The sequence below is a fragment of the Syngnathus leptorhynchus genome, chromosome 18 (genome assembly GCF_054491065.1).
Source record: "Syngnathus leptorhynchus isolate UIUO chromosome 18, UIUO_Slep, whole genome shotgun sequence".
Classification (NCBI taxonomy): domain Eukaryota; kingdom Metazoa; phylum Chordata; class Actinopteri; order Syngnathiformes; family Syngnathidae; genus Syngnathus; species Syngnathus leptorhynchus.
This window is the reverse complement of record NC_141212.1, coordinates 1,884,979-1,904,347: the sequence shown is the minus strand read 5'-3', so window position 1 is coordinate 1,904,347 and position 19,369 is coordinate 1,884,979. Positions and strand designations below refer to the sequence as shown.

Below are 19,369 nucleotides of genomic sequence, written 5' to 3'. Positions count from 1 at the left end.
CGCGAGCGACCGGTCGATCGCCAAGCCACTACTGGTCGATCGCGGGATATTAAAATGTTTTTTTTCGCACTTGATGCGTGTGCAAAAAACGGCGCTAACAACTCAACACAAACACGCTAGCTCGTGAGTTCCGTCCAATTGTCAAAACAGCTGGAGTATGGCGATGTACGACACATGGTCGGCGTTGTGAACGCACCGCAGCTTTTGGAAAGTCACGGGTAGTTTACGTACCGCCAAATTAATCCGACAATTGAGTGCCTGGATAGGTCCAACTGGCTGGAATACTAGCTCAGGGGTGGCCAATACGTCGATCGCGATCAACTGGTCGATTGCCAAGCCACTACTGGTCGATCGCGGGATATTAAAATGTTTTTTTGTTTTTTTTCTCCCGCACTTAATGCACGAGTATTGCGATGTACGACCTATGGTCGGCGTTTTGAACGCACCGCAGCTTTTGGAAAGTTACAGTTAGTTTATATACCGCCAAATAAAAGCTGCGGTGCGTTCAAAACTCGACCATGGCTCGTACATCTCCATACTTGAGCATCAAGTGCGAAAAAAGAAACCCAAACCAAGCCACTACTAGTCGATCGTGGGATATTACCGGGTAAAGTTATAAACCATTGTGCCATTTTGCCGGGTAAATCCAGATTTTTAATTAGGTATAGTACATAGAGGACGTCTGGTCAAAAGGAAAAATGGACATGTTCATTTTACGGTGGGTTACATACAAGTGAATGGGGGCACTGCCCTCTTGCGGTAGCTTAGCGCCATTACATGAAGCGCTTCATAAAGCATGACCGCAGTCTTACACTATGCAAACTTTAGCTCCAAGTCTGCTTCGTGTAGGGCTCGAACCATGCTCTCCCGGTCACCGGGTAAAGTTATAAACCATTCTACCATTTTGCCGCGTAAATCCAGAATTTTGATTAGGGAGTGTATAGTACATAGAGGACCTCTGGTCAAAAGGAAAAATATTCATGTTCATTTTACGCTGGGTTACATACAAGTGAATGGGGGCACTGCCATCTTGCGGTATCTTAGCGTCATTACATGAACCGCTTCATAAAGCATGAACCGCAGTCTTACACTTTGCAAACTTTAGCTTAAAGTCTGCTACGTGTAGGGCTCGGACCATGCTCTCCCGGTCATCGAGTAAAGTTATAAACCATTCTGCCATTTTGTCGGGGAAATTCAGTGTCTTTATTAGGTAGCCTAATGTACATAAAGGGAGTCTGGTCAAAAGGAAAAATATTCATGTTCATTTTACGCTGGGTTACATAGGAGTGAATGGGGGCACTGCCATCTAGCGATACCTTGGCTTCATTACACGAAGTGCTTCATAAAGCATAACCGCAGTCTTACACTATGCAAACTTTAGCTCCAAGTCTGCTTCTGGTGGGGCTCGAACCATGATCTCCCGGTCACCGGGTGAGGTTATAAACCATTGTGCCATTTTGCCGCGTAAATCCAGGTTTTTAATTAGGTAGTGTATAGTACATCGAGGACGTCTGGTCAAAAGGAAAAATATTCATGTTCATTTTAAACTGGGTTACATAGGAGTGAATGGGGGCACTGCCATCTTGCGGTAGCTTGGCGTCATTTCATAAAGCGCTTCATAAAGCATGACCATAGACTTACACCATGCAAACTATAGCTCCAAGTCTGCTTCTTGTAGGGCTCGAACCATGGTCTCCCGGTCACCGGGTGAAGTTATAAACCATTCTGCTATATTCAGTTTAATTAATAGCCATCATGGCCAAAGTTTAGCTAAAAGCCCTAATCCCAACCCTAAGCCCAACCTTAACCCTAGCTCTGACCTTAGATCTTATTTTGAAAAGTATATAGTTTGTGAAAACAATTGATATATTTTTTAAATATAATAATAGGTTTGTATGCTTCACCTAGACTCAGCAGAAACAGCTTTTAAATATATATATATTTCTACGTTCAATATTTTTAAAATAATTATGTGAATAAATTAAATTCCGCTAATTAAAACACCAAATGGTGGCTGCATTTTTAAACGGTGCTTTTATTGCAATGTGTTGCATTCCCACATTCATATTCAGATGTTATAGATTTGTTAGTCCAAAAAAAGGGGGAAAAAAAACATGTCCTCACCTCAGAGGAGGGGCAAAAAAGGACAACGAAAACATCCAAAAGAATTTTCTTTTCAAATAGCGAGGGATCAAAAATGATGCACGAGGTGTTTTGTGTGTACTCCACAAGTATGTGTTCCTTTTGTGTATGTAAACTTGAGCAGCCACAGACAAAAAAAAAAAAACATCCAGTCGAGTTTTTTGTTTGTGTTTGTACAACTGAGTCCAACAAGGAGGCGGCCCACACTGATTGTCTAGAACAACCCCTCAAAATGAAAAAAGCTCTGAACAGATTGGTGCTGGGGGTGGACGGGGATTGGGAGGAAAGAAAATCAAAAACATGCATAAATTAAAAAAAACACTTCTCATATCGTAGCTGCTCCCGTGCCTCTTCTTTACAACCAAATCTTAAATGAGGGTCATATTAAAAAGAGTAAAATGTTTCATATACTTATATCTCTATATATTTATTTATATTAATTTGTACAAGGGGAGAAAGTGGAACCTTGAAAGTGGAGAAAACACGACCAGATGTGACGTCTTTTTCTTTGTCCTTTTTGAACTGAATAAAAACCATACGTGAATTGATGAGATTGGCGTGGGGCATTTTTTGGGACAATATACAATGAAGAAAATATTTTTCTGATTAAATAAAGCTCACAGCTTGGTGATATGTTTTTTTGTACAGTTTTTGCATACAAGGTTAGCAAAGAAAATTTTAGCAATCGCCTTTTTTTTTTTTGCTACTACTTCAAACAAAATGTGGATTTACATGTTTTGCATAGAAGCAGATTATAAAAAAAAATTATATTGTGTTCCAGAGGATGAAAAGAGCCAAACTTTTCTCAAAACCTCTAACCTTTTGCTACCCATCTGCACATTTTGCTTTTTTTTTTTTTTTATAAAAAAAAACATTTAGCAAAACAAGGTTTGGATTTGTCCAACATAAGCAAATCGTTGATGGATTGAGGCTCACTCCAGTGTTTCTTTTTACTTTTAGGGGGAAAGGTGCATAGCTCATGTCGACTTTGGGCTGCTTCAATTAAAACACAGGGGGCGCTATTACAATGACAAGGTTTGCATACGAGATTTTGAGAGGCTTTGGTCATTTAAGATCCCTAAGAGTGATGTTGGGGGATGTTCTGGTGGTGTTTTCTCCACCCGGCCGAGGCTCCACTCTCTCGTGTCGGCTATGACAACGAGAGCGAGAGAGAGAGAGAGAGAGAGAGAGAGAGAGAAAGAGAGAAAAAAAAAATACAATATGGCCTTTTTTCTCTTTGAAAACAACCCGTACGACGACGACAAATCAAAACAAAAGCCAGTCCACACTGCTCGTCGCTCAGTAAAAATCACATTCAGCAGTCGCTATAGAAACCATTCTCTGGCATCAGACACATGGAGCAGGAAAGGAGAAGATCCAGAATAATCATATACAGTATTCATCACACGCACTGATAGTCATATACATACGCATCATCATTGAAAGAATTTGAAAAATAGAAAATCCAAAACAAATGAACAGAAAAAAAAAAAAATGACGGAGGCGAGTAGTTATTTACCACAAACTTGTCTTGATAATGATTAACCTTACTATTATTATTATTCACATTTCTCTTTGTTATTTACATTATGTTAACAAAAAGCCTGTTGTACCTGCCGACTAGGAGGAGGAAGAGGAAGGGGGGGGCGGCCTTTCCACTGAGCAGCTGTTGCATAACATCTGGAATTTCAACGTGCATCGCTTGTTTTTTTTCTTTTTTGGCTTTTTTTTTGTTATCGTAGTGTGGAGTGAAGAGAGGAAAGGATTCCTCATCCCTGAAGAAAGAACATCGTCCGAGGGACCGGATGAGCGACAATAATTACAAATAATAATAATAAACATTCTCCCACTTTGCGTGTGTCAATAACAAAACAAAAAAAAACAAAAATGTAAATCTGCCCAAGATCCCGACTTTTATGACATAGAATCGTCTGATATGGCAAGTTTTAACGCCAAACCAAAAAAAATGACAAAAATGCAAACGCTACAATCAGGGGTGGGCAAACTTTTGGACTAATTTCAAACAACAAAAAAGTTCAAATTTGCATGCAAAATTATTGATTCGAATGCTAAAATAATCCATTCGCATAGTCCTCATTTCAAATTCAATTATAATTTATCAATGATTTAATACGATACATAAATATATGAAAGTATTCACAGCTTCACTTTTTCACATTTTGGAAATGGAATAAAATCATTTTGAGGGCCCCAAAATTTGATGGACACCATCCCATAATGACAGTGTTTTTCCTTATTTGCAAAAGTTTGAAACATTTTCAATTTGGCAAATGACACAAAAATGGCAGATTTTACTCTCTTAAAAGTTGTAAAACTCTCAAATGCTTTTTTGGGGACAAACTCATTCGAATTTCATTCTACCAAATATCGGAATTAGCATCAGCCAAGAAATGGATCTATAAAAAATATTCCAATAAATATCTTAATTTTTCACATTGTCATTTTGGGATGTGTATACAATTTTGAAGATTTTTTTTTTCAATCCATTTTGGAATACTGAATACTTTCGGAACACACGGTATATAAAATTGTTCGTTTTTACCAATATTTACAACTAATTATTTAATGACACAGGATAAAAAAAAAAAAAAAGTCCAATACATCTAATTTTAGGACAAAATTAAGTGGGCCCATGAGCCACCCCTGCCCTACCTGGACAAAAGTATTAGGACAGTCCATTTAACAAATCCGGCCAAGCCCAATACTTTGATCCACATAGAAATAGAAAAATACAGCAAAGCGGAGAAATGGTCGTCAATATAAAAAAAAATCTTGAAAAAGTCTATGAAGTTGTGTGAAAGAGCACGTTGCGGTATTCCTGGATTGAGACTGCGTCGCCGGAATACAAAAAATAAAAACAACAACCCAAGAAGAAACAGCTGAGTTCACAGTGCGAAACGAGGTCCGAAAACCGGGCGACGTGCGCGTCCGGTAAAGAGGAAGATGAGGTAATCGTAAGAAAATCCAAGTCAAATCAAAGTGCTCTGAGGTAGGGGCGTGGAATGACAGAGCTTCTCCTGATGGCGCCGTCCGTTTCGGCGCTAGCGAGTCCATGGCCGTGTGGGATGCTCAGACGGCAAACGGCTAAGTTTAGGTTGGCGCGTGAGAGAATGTTTGCCGCCGACTCGGCGAGTGCTTCCGAGGGGGTTGAAAAGGACAAAAAAAATGGACATTTGAACTTTTGGATACTTCACATTTCCTTTTTTGGGGTGTGGGGGGACTTCTTCCTCCTCCGCTGCAATATAGACCAGTACGCTACGACTCGGATACCGTTGCAATGAGAGCCCCCTTTCACACTGAACCGGTGGCCATCTTGGGTAGGTCAAAAAGCTGTTTGAAATGTTTTTGCCGGATTCAGGAATACATTAGAACCGTTTTTGAGATTGCAAAGCGGGGGGAGGGGGGGGGGGTGTTGACTCTTAGTGCCAAATTCGGGGAACCACCAAAGTGGGAATTTTGCATAGAGAGCCGCAGTCGGCTGCCGTCTTGGTTAATTGTTCCATCTCGAGTGCTTAGAAGGGAAGGGCAGTTGAATATCAGTGCCGGATTCAGAGAACCACTCGGCAGTCCAATGTCGGTGGCGAATTCGGGAAAAAGGTCTGCCGGGCGCCGCGTGAAAGGGGCATCATCCACATATTTTTTTTTTTTCATCTGTTAATGTCTTTCCTTCTGTACTGTACAACGCCACGCACGCCTTGCGTGGCAAACAACACTGATAGGCCGAGTTAGCGCGGGATAGAAAAAAAAGAGAGAGAGAATGGGGGAGGCCGAGGCGGCCTCATATTCACAGCTGCTGAGGTGAGGGAGGGAGGGAGGGAGGGAGGGAGGGCGAATAAACACGAGACTGTGAAGTCATCCCAACAGTCAGTCACGGTTGTTGTCTTTGATACTTGATACAAAAATAAAAGAGAAAGAAAAAAAATCAAAAGTGAGCAGCATCCCGTCTGTCTCCCATCCATTTATCGTCACCGCGACCTTTGCGGGCTGTTGTCAGAGATGATGACGACAACGAAGAGAGCAGAACGACGACAAGAAAAAACAACAACAACAACCAAATCGAATCATCGAGTGTGGAAGAAGAAAAACAAAGAAGAAGCTCAAACTTCCACCAGGCACTGTGTAGCTGACAGAGAGAGAGCGTCGCAGAACCAGCTGATATCGAGCTTCCGTCGTCACATTCCCGGAAAAGCCAACCAAAAAAAGCCCTCCGAGGTATTCCCGTGTCCCGATTGGACAGCAACCAGGAAGCGGGCGGCTTGGGGGCGAGGGGGGGCTGTGTGGGGATGAGCAGCAAAGACAACGCTGCCTTGAGTAGGCTGAGGCAGACAGACAGGTTGTCAGACAGACGGCTCGCCGGCCCCTCCTCGGGGCGTCGGCGCCACGCCGTCCACGGCCAGACGCCGTCCACGGCCAGACGCCGTCCACGGCCAGACGCCGTCCACGGCCAGACGCCGTCTCCGTCCGTCCGTCCTGAGGTGCAGAGGAGGCTTACGAGTAAAGAGGGAGTGGTGCTCTGTCGGTTTGAGGCGGGAATCGGGGCTGGCGGGGTCACTCGGTGAGCAGCTGCTGGAGGAGGCTCTTCTGCTGGGCCTGGCTGCTCTGGGCGCCCGACGGAGGTCCGGGGGCCTTCTGGCCGGCGGCTGAGCCTTGACTCGGGTACGAGTCGCCGCCCACCAGGTTGACGGTGCACTGGACGTCGGCAAACACTTGCACCTGTTGCACCTGCCGCACCTGCTGCACCTGCTGCACCTGCTGCGCCTGCGCACGGGGAAAACACGTTTGGAGGCAACGCATTCAGAAATCACTCCGTTCGTCGGTTGCGTTCTGACCTGCTGGTCGCTGCACACGGAGGCCATGCCGCCGCCGCCGGGCTGCCCCAAGGACGGTAAGGGGCCCGCGCCGGCCGAGCCCCCCGCCATGGACACGGTGATGCTCATGTTGTTGTAGACCCCCTGCTGGCCGAACGTTTGCCCCCCGCTGTGCTGCGACGACGGACTGAACAGGCTGCGGGCAAAAAAAAAAAACGAGCTTGGTTATTTCCGCAGGTGTCCAATAAACAGTAGGGCGTCGATCACCTGTTGCTGGCTGGTGGCCAGCTCTTCATATCTGGAGCCTGGTAGCTAGGGGGCGGGGCTTGCTGGAGCAGAGGACTCTGAGAAGTGGAGCTCTGAGGCGACAAGAGCGGACTGGCGGGGCTGATCTCGGGAGGGAAAGGCGAGTCCGGCTGGACCGCCCCAAACTGCTGCATCAGACCTTGCTGCTGCAACGAGGGGCCGCCGGCGCCGAAGGGAGGAGCCTGCACGCCGCCCAGCAACGCCGTCTGGCTACTCATTTTGCCGTCCAGGGAGGTGGGCGCCCCTCCCGGCACGGGGCCGCCGCTGAAGTGACCGGGTGAGGTAGGAGGATTCCCCGGCACCGGCCCGTAGCCGGCGGGGAAGTTGAACTGCGCCTGCTGCTGAGACGCGTTGTCGCCTTTGGGGAGCCTGGCGACGGCCGGAGCGGCGGCCGGGGCGCCGCCTGCCATGTTCTGTCTCATCAGCATGACCTTCTGCTGGAAAAGCTGACGCTGGCGGTGCTGGATGCTGTACAGCTCTCTCTGACGCTGAGCCAGCATCTGCGCGTTTAGCGGAGGCTGGGGACAGAGGACAAATGGAGTGCATCCATCAAATTTAACAGCTCGCCTCCGTAAATTAGCTATGAAACACTTTTACGGTCATCCGTGAATCAACTCCTTTCGCCTCACCTGCGACGGTATTTGAGGTTGCGGCGCCCCCAAACGAACGGCCACGTTGACGTGCTGGCCGCCTCCTGCTCCGACAGGGAACGAATTCATGGCGAGACGGTTCTGAAGCTGAGAGAATAAAAAAAAAATTAAAGGACTCCATATCTCCACAAAGCCAGAGTTGAGCTTTTGCTCTCACCTGCTGTGGACCCTGGAGTCTCTGCTGGAGCTGCAGCCGCAGCTGGTTTGGCGGCAGCCTGAGCTGGGCGGCCATGCCCTGCGGCGGCCGGGGCATCCCCTGCGGACGGAGGCCCGCCACGGCGCCGGGTGCCCTGCCCAGGAAGGTGCCACGGGCGGGTCCGAAGCCCGGCGCCTGCTGCTGTCCCGCGCTGGCCAGCTCTGCCGGGAACTGAGCGTGCGGCGCAAACTGGGAAGGGTAGGATGGCAGCGAAGTGGCAGTGACTTGCTGAGTCGGGAAGTTCTGGGGCAGCGGGTCGTAGCGGCCGCCCTGCAAAACCCGGATGGTCAGAAGCCAAAAAAAGAGCGCTCGAGAACGTCTCCGCGCTCCGTACCTGCACCAGTTTGTCGATCCCCAGGGCTTTGTCCAGCTCGGCCAGTTCGCTTTCGTCGGTGCCGCTGAGGAAGGAGACCAGCTGCTCCAGCAGAGCCTTCTCGTCATTCCGGGCCTCGGCCGTGGTCGGGGGACCCAGGACTTCGTCCAGCGTGCGCGGTACGCACTGCCTGCTCACAAACGACAATCGTGCTTGTAAACAATGGCACTTTTCAAATGAACCCATGCATGCCAATTGCTTTATTAAATGTGTGTGCGATGCTCACTCTTGGGGCGAGGTAAAAGGCGCTTGCGGTGGCGTTCCCAGGGCGTCAAAGGACAACGAGTCGGTCAGAGACAGAGGCTGGAACTGCGAGTCGCTCGCAGACAGCGGCTGGAACTGCGAGTCGGCCAAATCTAACTTGGACGGGCCTGAGTTGGGTTGAGCGACACAGTTGGAAGTGTTGAAGTTTCACATGCAGCCAATGTGTTAACACCCCACTTGGCTCAATACCCACGAAGGTGCAAACGAGTGTGGGGTTATTGTCGTCACCCCGCACGGATGTGCCAGATTACACATCCGCCTCGCAGTGTCAGGTGCGCCAGCTCACCGGTGCTTGAACTGAACGGGTTGACCATTTCAGCCTCGGGGAAGGGACCGCCGCTGTCTTTGGGGGCCCGGAAGAGGTCCGCTTGTCCCGTTCCTTGGGCCTGGCTCGGAGTCAGGGGGCTGCAGAAATCGAAGGCCGACTGATTCTGGGGATTGGAGCCTGAAGCCAGGCCGCCTTCAGCGTTGCCTGGGGGGAAAACGTTTTGGAAAGGTTCACCCCTCCCTCGGTCCACGCCACGATCAAGGTCTACCTCTGTTGGGAGTGCCAGGCGCTTCCCTCTTCACACCGACGCCGCCGGGCTGCGCTTGGGTGGGCGACTGCAGCTTTAGCTTGGGCGAGTGGAGCTGCGGCGACGGCGACCGCAAGCGGGGCTGCGACAGCGGAGACTGCAGCGGAGGCCCCGGCGACTGGAGCTGCGTCTGGGGGGCCGGAGAGTGGAGCTGAGGGCCGGGGGCGCCCGCGTCCTCAGCGCCCTGCTTGGCCGCGCCTCTGAGGGCGGGCGGAGCGAGGGGCTCCGTGTCGGAGGTGCCGCCGGACATCTGTAAAAGAGTGAAGCGGCAACTACGCAATGGCGCCCCGAGTTGAGTTCCACAAGCAAATTTTCATTTACCACAGAGTCTCTGCTATCCCGCCGGCTGTCTCGCCGGCTATCTCGCCGCCTCTCCCCCACGGGGCTGGATTTGGGGCTGACGCTGGCCGAGGAGGCGGCGGTCTTGGAGGCGGGGCCCGAAGCCACGACGCCCGCGCATCCCTCCCCGCCGCCTCGCTTCTCCACCTTCACCCGAACTGTCTGCAGGCTGAGGGCAGATGGAGGAGGCAGGTCTCCCAAGTCCTGCAAAGACAAATCAGCTCGATGCTAATTTCTGCAAGCGCGTCAACGGCGTTTCCGGTTATCTGTTAACGTCGAGCTAGCAGGCTCGGACAAAAGAACGCAGTTCACCTTCTCATCGGTGTCGAGCAGAAAGCGCAGTAGCTGGTGGTCCTGCGGTTCTCTGGAACTGGAGCGTTGCAGCCCGCCGCTCACCACGGGACTGGATGGCGGCTCTTTCTTGATCCCCACCTCGCCTCTGCCGTCCTCGGAGGTGGCGGCGGAGGCGCTGGAGTCGCCGCTGTCTTGGAGCAGTCGGTGTAAGATCTTGTGACGTTCCGTCAGTGTGCTGTGAGAGGCGGGACACTGAGGGCCGGGAGAAGGTTTAGGATGAGGCAACGAGGTGCGGTGGACGTCGCTGGTGTCGCTTCCTGTCCCGTTGCTGTCCGGCGGCTGATTAAGTCTGAGATGAGCCGCGACAGAGGGCAAGGGGGCTTTGACAGAGTCCTCTACCCCACCCTCCGCTCCGGCGGGGGTCCCCGCTTGTCTGGACAAGCGTGCTTTTGCCCCGGCCTGGGCGGCGTTGCTAGCGTCGCCGCCAGAGTGTTGTCTGTTCAGTGCACCCGCTGGCGAGTGGAGGCCCGGCACCCGCGGGCTCTCGGCCAGCCCGGGACTGGCTCGCGACATAAACGAGGTAGGGGCGGCTGTGGCGGGGCTGCTGAGAGGCGAGGGGCCGCTGCCCTGCTGGGGACGCGTCCGGCCGGGCGGCGGGTAGCCGGCGGCCGGGTTCAGTCGTTGGGGGGAGACGCTGTCGTTGCCTGCGGGAAGTCCCGTTGAGGCGGAGGGGGCGACGGGGCCTGAGGTTTGTTTCGAGTTGCTGCCAGCAGCGAAGACTGGCGAGCGTGAGGGCGCCTGGACCAGGTTGCCCAGGGTTGGCTGAAGGCTGGGGTTAGTGTTTTCCTGAGAGCTACCAGTGTTGTGTTCCCTGAGCCACGACAAATATATCAGCATTCAAATGGACTGGTGGTGCCGAGCCGGGATCCATCCACCTACCTGTCAATAGTGTGAATGCCCAAGATGAAGGGCTGAACGTCTGGGTTGGGGGGGCAGCAGAACTTGCAGCGGGTCTGAGCGCTGAGCGGCGTGCCGTCGCTCAAGGCGAAGCGGTACAGCGGGCTGATGGCGGTGCCGTGGCTCATCACTAGACGCGGCGGAGCAAAACGCCGTCAGCGACGGACGGGATGGCAGAGCTCTGCCGGAGCGCAACGGAAGAAGGCCTCTCACCCTCATGTAGCAGCTTTTTGGCATGGGAGGGCTCTTTGCCCTGCGGCTGGAAGAAGGCGTAGATGCACTTCCGGACCAGGTCCTCCCAGCCGGCCCGGCCGGTCGCCCGCAACGCGCTGGTCTCGATGGAGATGATCTTTCCTGAGAGGACCGACGCAAACGCGTGAAATCACAACGGTTTCATTGGAAAGCGACATTATCAAACAAGCCCTATTTGGGCTCAACTTTCACCTGTGGGGTCCTGCTTGGTGATGAAAGACTCCGTGCTGACGGGCTGGGCCCGAGGCGTCCGGCAGGCGATGCAGATCAGGCAGCTTTGCAGGTCTGAAACGCAAAGCGGGCGCCATGTTGCACTCGCCGATTTTCCAAAACGACAACAGGCGATGTGGCCGGCGTTTTTGCGCACCGTCGCCCTCCTCCTGCACGGCGGCGCGAGGCTGCGACACGGTAAAGCACTGCATGATCTCGTACTGCTGCCGGGCCTCCTGGTTCTCCGAGTCCATCTCGTCGGGCGGCCTCTTCAGCATGCGGCAGTTGAAGCTGTGGCTGCTCCCGCGGGCCGACTCCTGAGGCCGAGGCGCGCCGCCGTTCACTGCGCGCGGGAAACCTTGATGAAGAACCGGACCTAAATGCGGGCTGAAAAGGACCTCGAGGCTCACCCAGACTTTTGGGCAGCAGATTGCGGACAAACTCGTTGTGGTCTCCCACGTGCAGGATGCTGTAGACGCTGGACATCATCAGCTCCTCCTGAGGGTAGCCCAGGTAGCTTCTCACGCTCTCCGAGACAAACACGATGCGGCCCTCGCGGTTTACCACGAAGAAGAAGCCGTCCAGAGCCTGCCGGCGAGACCATCGAGTCATACGTGCTCCGGAACAAACGGACTGGACAAGGAGGGATACGCTCACCTCCAGCAGCATGGGTCCGAGGGCTTCTTTCTCCAGCAGGCCCTGGCTACTGGAGGAGATGTCGCTCTTCTGCACGGCGTCGTCCGGAGAGCAAAGAGCTGCTTTTTCTGCGGGGGCACAGATGAGCGTCAGAACATTGAAACGGGACGCAACCCTCGCCGTGCCGTACCCAGCTCGCGCCGCTTCATCTGCTGGATTTGGTCCACGGTGCTCTTGAGGATGTGGCACTTGTCGGGCTTGGCGCTGAGACTGGCGATGTCGGCCATGTTGGAGGAGAGCAGCTCGGCCAGTTCGCCGATGTAGCGACTCTCCAGCTCGCGCCGCCGCTTCTCCAGGCTGCTCACAAACACGCGAGTGACGACGGCGTTACTTTTAGTCACAAGGCCGCTTTAGCCTTGAGGGAGCCGCCAAAAACAATCCATTTCACAAATAAATAATACAACTGTAGTGGCTGAAATACTTTTCCGGACGTTTTGCATTCAAGCAGAACAGGTTTTGTGCAAACACTGAGCAAAGCGGGTGTCGCACAGATGCTTGCGTACATATTTAAAGCACGTCCGTCTTTCAACGCTCGTCTCCGTGGGCTCCGCTAACACATTATGCGCTCAATGTGGAAAAAAAACAAACGTGTGTGTGTGTGTGTGTGTGTGCGTGTGTGCGCGCGCGCGTATGTACGAGGACAACAGCAGCAAAAAGTAGGTCAGCGCATTGGATGGCCAAAACACACAGGCATGGTGGCCCAGAGAGGGGGGGGGGGGGGGGGGGGGGAAGGGGTGAGGAGGAGGACGCAGTGTGAACACGCAGGTCACTGGTTGCTTTTGGAAATACGAGCCGGAATGTTACATCAGCTTACATCAGCTATTGGGCCTTAAAAGGCTCACAAGAGCGGACGCGCTGACTCTGGGAGGAAGCCTGCGCGTGTGTGTGTGTGTGTGTGTGTGTGTGTGTGTGTGTGTGTGTGTGTGTGTGCGCGCATGTGTGAGCGTCCTCGCTTACTGCTCGACCCTTGAGCTAAACTTTGGCAAACCCGTGATGTAGTGATTATTCGTCTACGCTCACCTTGCCGGGGCCAACATAGGGAGAAGGAAGCAATATTAAGAAAATAGCAGAAAATGATTCAGGTGGTGCAATCTAAATGTATTTCACATAATTAAACAACAAATCGAGTTTAAAAAAAAAAAAAAAAAAAAAAAAAAGCTGTTGGCACTATTTACGTCCTCGCTTCTTTCAGTGTTTCATCTGTGACTTTGAATGTGTGTGGCTTTAAAATGCAGGAGCAGGCCCGGTGAGCGATCACACGGCCCGGACCGGACTTACCTTTGCGCCGACGTGTCGCATGGCGAGCCTTTCCTCTTGCGCGACTCGGCCGTGTCAGGGTCCAAGGGACTTTCCCCGACGGCGCTCATTTTCAGCTTTGACTGACCTGCAAAGGCAGATTAGTTTAGCGACGACAACAACAACACAAAAAAAAACGTTCGCTTCGAGAAAGCGCCGCTCGCTACGGCCGAACAACAATGAGGTGGAAAATTTGGACTTGCTTGTGCATTTTGAAAAGAAACAAAACACAACACAACGGCCACTTCCAAATGGAAAAGCGTTTGAAGTGGCTGGCGGCTGAAAGTGGGGGGCCCGAGGGGGGGGTCCTAAGAGGACGCATGCGTGCTGTTAATGCACAGCGAGCGTGTCTTTTTTTAGCCGCTGCATGTTAGTAGCGTGTCAGAGAGGTGAGCTAAGGTCAGAAGCAAACAACACTAGTCAGGAGGGATTAGCGTCGCTGCCACAATGGCCGCTTAGCCCCATCTCGTTCCGCCCCCCCGGTGGAAACGTTGGCTCTCTTTAAGAAGAGTACGACCACCTGGTAACCGAGCGGGGGGTCCGCCGCCGGCAAAAGGGACACGCACGCACACACGCTTACACACTTGGACATTGTCCGCATTAATCTTCTCAACGTACGTTGAAACTTTCAATTGTTTAAGCTCCTTTGGGGCCCCGCTCGGGAATGCGAGAACAGCCGGCCCGCTCCAGAGCCGTCCCACGTTCTTGTTTACTATCCGGGCGCTAAAATACAAACAGGCTCAAGTATCGCCTTCAGATACGAGATCTGACTTTTTTTCCCACCCAAATCCGATTCTCAGATTCAAATCTATTTCACGTCCCTCCCCTTCAATGACAATATTGACTCCCCAGCTCGGAGGAAGCCGACATGAATACTTCCGATTGGCGAGCGCTTCGGGGTCAGCGTGCTCACGGTTTAATCAATGAGAAAACCGATCGCGTGGCGAGTCCGCAATCGATGAGGGACAACGCGCGCGGCCAAAATGGAATGAGGGCAAAAAAAAAAAAAACATTTGTGTGTAAAATTGTTAACGCTCAGATAAGGGTGAAGGCCATTTTGGATTTGGACTGACTGGCTTGTGAACGCGCTGCTTCTCCCACGCGGCTGAGATTTCGACATGAATATTCACCACCGACGTCATTAGCGAAACCGGGCCGGCGCGCAAACGCGTCCTCGGCTGAACCTTTCGGAGGCGCCGTCGGGACGTTCGAGGAATGAAATGAACGCGGCGGCGCTTAACCTCGAAAGGTTCCAAAATCAAATTAGCGTGCGCGACACAATTTCTTGCTTCGGACGGACATTGCATCCATCACGGCTTCATTTTGTATTTGGTGTGCGGCACCTACGTGGTCTTATGTCGCCGGGGGCGGAGTCATGTGGCGGCCGGCCGTGTCCGGGTGCGAGGAGGCGATGGGAGGCCCGGCGGTTAAGGTGGCGTGGTGTCACCTCCGTCACCTGGCAACATGGCGGGCGCACCTGCGGCCAGGGGTGGGAAAGACAACCGTGTCATTGGAGAGGAAACATTTCTTTTCAAACACATTCAACGATATGCAGGCGAGCGGATTGAAGGTATATTCAAGCGACTATTCAACCATTCTCAATATGTTTACTTTAACTGAGCAGGAATGGGAGGAAACGATACGCGCCGCCGATCAATTCCCTCCTGCCGCCTCGCTTTCCCCGGCAGACAATGACGGTGGGCGCTGACGGCGGCGGGAAAATAAAGTCGCAAAGCTGCGGCGAGCCATTCTTCTTTGCGGCTTTGTGCTTTTGTGCGCGCCTCGCGCTGAATCTAAATTGGAGACGGCGGGGAAAGAGAAGATGACATCTATACGGCAGAAGGAGCTTTTTGGGATGGCTGGTCAACAAAACAATGCAAAAGGATTCACGCGCCAGCGGTATGCGCTGCGGCCGTGGTGGGGAGGGGAGGGGGGGGGGGGGGGGGCAGCACGCACGTTTCTGCAGCGTATAAATACATAATGCATCTATGGCGGGTTCATACGAAGACGGCGTGGTGGTTAGCATGTGGTTGGTCGGGGAGAGCTTAGCTTGGCGCAAATTTGAGCATCATCTAAGAGCGGTTCCTGTCAAGAACCCGTTTACGGATGAACCACCAAACCATCTTCTTAAAGGTCCTCAGCGGGACGCCATGACATTGAGATGACAAAAACAACACCAGCAAAAAAAAAAAAAAAAAAAAGATCACCCCGGAGGCGACACTTAATCTGCCAAGGATCCAAACAACGAGCGGACCCTGAGGAGGGATCCACTTTGCACAAACCGCCCCCTCGCCCCCCCCCCCACTTTGTGTTTGGAGAGATTAGTGTGGAGGAATTCCACAGCAGATATCACTTACCCACTCAAGTTTGCTCACCGCCGCAATTTTTGCTTTGAGCCGCCACACACATAAAAGAAAAAAAAAAAAAAAAAAGAACAAGTCGGGGTGTCGGATGAAGTCGCCGCCCGGAGCGCAGAGCAAAGCTCGCGGCGAGATAGCCCGACTCGTTTATCTGACGACATCGTAACCTCGAGAGGCCCCGCGAGAATGCTTTCACACACGCAATCAATCAACACGCACGCTCGACAAAAACAAGTCAGCCGCCCCGCGCAAACACAACCTTTGTATCTTTGGAATTCACCATTTGCCACTTCCGAGGTACCGGCGCGCTTCGGATGCGATGTGATGGTGGCCGCGTCACGTGACGGCATTTTGAGCCGCCGTGATGCGGCGACGTCGGAAATTTGAACCCATCCAATGAGCAGAAGCCTTAGGTATCCGCGTAACAAGGGAAATGTCAACTTTCAGGTCTTTGCGTGCGTTTTAGTGCATTTCAGCTAGAAAGCACGACTGTTGCCTCATTAAAGCTCCTCAACTCACTTCAAAGTTCTTGGGCACCGAGATGCCACAGGCAACACTTGCCGTGTTATTGCTTTGACCTGAGGAACAACAAAAGAGTCAATATTTTGTGATGAATGCCATTTGAGAGGATATTAAGTTCTCCTTTATGTCTAAGAGCCGTTTCGATCTCATCGCTTTTCTCGTCTTTCTGTGTGCTTTGGGGTCAAAGGTTAACTCATTCTTTAAGCCAGTTAAGGTGTCTCCTGGCTCAATTAGCTGATGCTAACACCATGCACGCATGCACACAGTGCAGATTAGCCTCGAACCACGACAACAAGACAAAAAGGAGGTTAAGAATCAGAAGACAGGTGAAGGAAGACGTGAGAGAGGGGGCGGGGAAGGGGGACTTCTCGGGTGCGCTTACGTAAGAGTCTTTGATTAATTTACAGGTAAAAGGAGGAAAGATTGGGTGAACGGCGCGTGCACGCATGTATTCACCGTGCACGCGCACGGCGGCCACGCGAGCTAATGCATCCGAGGGAGGCCCCGCGCCGCAGCGGCCGAGTCCCATCGTGGCTGTCAACAATAACACCACCACCACCACCACCACCACCAGTACCTCCACCCTTGTTCGATTGGCTTACCTTGTTTTGGCATAAGCAGACGTCGTCCTCTCGGTGCGCTCTTGCAACCGCTCCACGATTGTTGTGTTTTTCTCCTTTCTTCCCTTCGCTTACATCCCACGAGAAGTCTCCGCGCCTCCCCCGTTGTTGCGGGGCGTCCAACAACAGCCAGTTAGCCGAGTTAGCTCCAAGCAGCTAACTTCACTTGCCTGACGGATAACGTTGGCCCGTTTTTTGAGAGTGTTGATGTCTGTTGCTAACTTTACGTGGGTAACTTTACACTCGCTCCGCAGCGGCTGACACGTAACATCCAATAAAAGCACACGCAAGTTGGGCTTTTTGTTGCGATTAGCAGGCTGGCTAACAAGTTACCATCGTCGTCTGTTGACAAACAAGCCTGCGTGGAGGAGGAGGAAAGGGGGAGGGAAAAAAAAAATCACACACACGACTCGAAGCCAGCGAGCCTCAGCGTCAGTTAGCTTAGCCACAGCTAGCCAGCTTGGCTAAGCACCCAAACCGCGCTGGACCCCCCCAAAAAATGCGCGTCGGCCCGCCTGGAGTCTCCCCCCCCCTGCCCCCCCCGCGCTGTTACAGCTGGTGCTGGGGCGACTCGTCGTGTCACTCCCTAGCTCGGCCGAGATTGCGCGTCGGTAGGGATGGCCCAGTTCGCGAAGCCAAGTTGTCACTATTCTCGGTGCTCTCCGCCATTTCCAAGCTCTCTCGCTCTCTCTCTCCAACACAAACAAACAGGGCTGCGAGGGTGTGCGCGCGCGCGCCGAGCCTGCGTGCGTGCGAGCGAGAACGTGCGCGTTCACGAGGAGCAGCACGCGTAAGCCAACCTGGTTACCTGCTTAAGAATATACGCATCAAAATATGGATGCAGCTTTCCAGTGTGACACAAAAATCTAGTTTCACTCAAACAAGAAGACTTTCACAGCGTCATTGGCCGTCATTTAATAGGCTCATTTTTGATTGTACTTTAAAGCGCTCTGCATTCAAAGGGCTTGTACAAATAATTAAACGCCTTAGAACCTGACGTGCTAGTGCCTTAATTCCACTCCCCGCCATGAAGGTACCTCAGAACTTGAAGTACATTTTCAAGCAACTAGGCAAGCAAAAGAGAACCTGAAGTACATGTACAAGTACCCTTGAACTTGAAGCATAAAACCTCAAGGTACACCTCATCAACAGTGTTCATTTGCACAAATTTGGGGTTCGGCATTTATTTGATTTTTTTTTTCAAGCAGACATGTCTTTTTAGAGCAGAAAATACTGTTGGAAGAATCAGCACTATGCTGGATAAACAAACCCCTGCAGCACTCCTATTAAAAAAAAAAAAAAAGTCAGCTGATGCCTGACAGACCTTGACAAAGTATGCAAATGACTCGCAGCTAATTGTGTAAACCTATTACTGGTTAATTGTGACATATTTATTCATTAACTAATTGATTTACTGACTGAGCACATTTAGTATGCAAATGATCTCTTGCCCTCTTCCACCTTGACATCCGGACTTTGACCTGTTTTACTGCCACTTCTCTTCCTTGAAGTGAGGCCATTGCTGCAAAGATTCGGCACAAACTGAGGTGGACTTTCTCAATGAAATGTTTCCTCAATTGGTATGCGGCATCTCTGACAAATTGTTTCATCTTTAACAGTCAGGAAATTAAATATCAAACCATTTTAATACAGGCAGACGAGCGAGTGTAGGCTGGTGGGCAGGCAAGATCACTTAAAGAGCTTGAATTTGCGGAGCAGCGGCTGCACCGTTTCTTTGGGGTACGGCTTCAACGCCAGACAGGTGGGGATGTTCTCAGGCTGCTCAATCCAAAGCTTGTGAGCCACTGCGGCCTGGTTCAGGCTCTCCGATAAGCCCGAGAGCGCAGCCTCGTCCGGTGCCTGAAGGACACAAGAGCAAGTGTGGAATAATTTGTGGAACAATCTGATGTGGAAATAAATTGTTGTGACTTTGGGTTTGTGCCATCAGCAGAAGTTAGATTGAGTTATGGTTACGGTACTTTATTATTTATCAGCGTGCATTTAAAAGTAAATACAAACTACAAATAATTGAATTTAGGTGGACATACGTGTACCCATGCAAACACCAAGCCAATTAAATAAGCAGTATAACCCATGAACAATGACATCACCGAAGGTTTGGATGCAAATATGTGCAATTAATATATCAAGTGGTAAAACCATTATTTACATGTTTTAAATCGCGGCTACTTCAAATCTAACATTACTTTAATGGAGGTAGGCGTGACTCACGGCGAGCACCACTTTGTGCATGGAGTCCAACTCGGCCAGGTAGCTTTGCGTGTCCGCGTCGCCGTAGTGCAGATGCACGGCGGCGGTAGCGGCGTGGCACGCCTGCGTGATGACGGCTCCCAGCGGCCACGACAGCTTGTGGACCAGATCCGAACGGACCACGACGTACTGCACCAGGCGGCCAGGGGAACCGGCGGCTCCCGAGACAGCCATTTTTTTTCGCCACAATGTGTATGTTTATCTTCCGGGTCAAAGA

General features: G+C 51.4%; 2 protein-coding genes across 6 annotated transcripts; both read right to left on the bottom strand.

The window, feature by feature from the left end:
* Positions 1 to 2,015: 2,015 nt before the first annotated feature.
* On the bottom strand, positions 2,016 to 18,360 carry ncoa1 (nuclear receptor coactivator 1). 5 transcript variants are annotated; one of them, XM_085937386.1, is made up of 22 exons: positions 16,864 to 18,360; positions 16,259 to 16,317; positions 14,727 to 14,856; positions 13,362 to 13,467; positions 12,214 to 12,380; positions 12,045 to 12,151; positions 11,798 to 11,975; positions 11,545 to 11,730; positions 11,370 to 11,462; positions 11,139 to 11,279; positions 10,908 to 11,055; positions 9,987 to 10,839; positions 9,657 to 9,878; positions 9,297 to 9,585; positions 9,047 to 9,232; positions 8,723 to 8,867; positions 8,458 to 8,626; positions 8,085 to 8,393; positions 7,907 to 8,014; positions 7,239 to 7,795; positions 6,993 to 7,167; positions 6,571 to 6,921 (listed from the first exon to the last, which is right to left on the bottom strand). In XM_085937386.1, exons 1-22 carry the CDS (start codon positions 16,874 to 16,876, stop codon positions 6,712 to 6,714), a joined length of 4,551 nt encoding a protein of 1,516 aa, XP_085793512.1. In that variant the 5' UTR covers positions 16,877 to 18,360; the 3' UTR covers positions 6,571 to 6,711. The 5 variants fall into 5 exon arrangements, with proteins under 5 accessions (XP_085793509.1, XP_085793507.1, XP_085793510.1 ...); XM_085937383.1 differs by having other exon boundaries at positions 2,016 to 7,167; XM_085937385.1 differs by having other exon boundaries at positions 11,798 to 12,151.
* A 148-nt stretch (positions 18,361 to 18,508) lies between these two features.
* Positions 18,509 to 19,362, bottom strand: ptrhd1 (peptidyl-tRNA hydrolase domain containing 1). The gene is made up of 2 exons (XM_085937387.1): positions 19,114 to 19,362; positions 18,509 to 18,741 (listed from the first exon to the last, which is right to left on the bottom strand). Exons 1-2 carry the CDS (start codon positions 19,324 to 19,326, stop codon positions 18,571 to 18,573), a joined length of 384 nt encoding a protein of 127 aa, XP_085793513.1. The 5' UTR covers positions 19,327 to 19,362; the 3' UTR covers positions 18,509 to 18,570.
* Positions 19,363 to 19,369: the final 7 nt, after the last annotated feature.

Coding starts and splice junctions, on each gene's coding strand:
- ncoa1 (XM_085937381.1), bottom strand. Junction 9,879..9,986: donor TGCTCGACACCGATGAGAAG/GTGAACTGCGTT, acceptor TTGTCTTTGCAG/GACTTGGGAGACCTGCCTCC. Junction 9,586..9,656: donor GGGATAGCAGAGACTCTGTG/GTAAATGAAAAT, acceptor ACTCTTTTACAG/ATGTCCGGCGGCACCTCCGA.
- ptrhd1 (XM_085937387.1), bottom strand. CDS start 19,326: ATGGCTGTCTCGGGAGCCGCCGGTTCCCCTGGCCGCCTGGTGCAGTAC. Junction 18,742..19,113: donor TGCACAAAGTGGTGCTCGCC/GTGAGTCACGCC, acceptor TGTGTCCTTCAG/GCACCGGACGAGGCTGCGCT.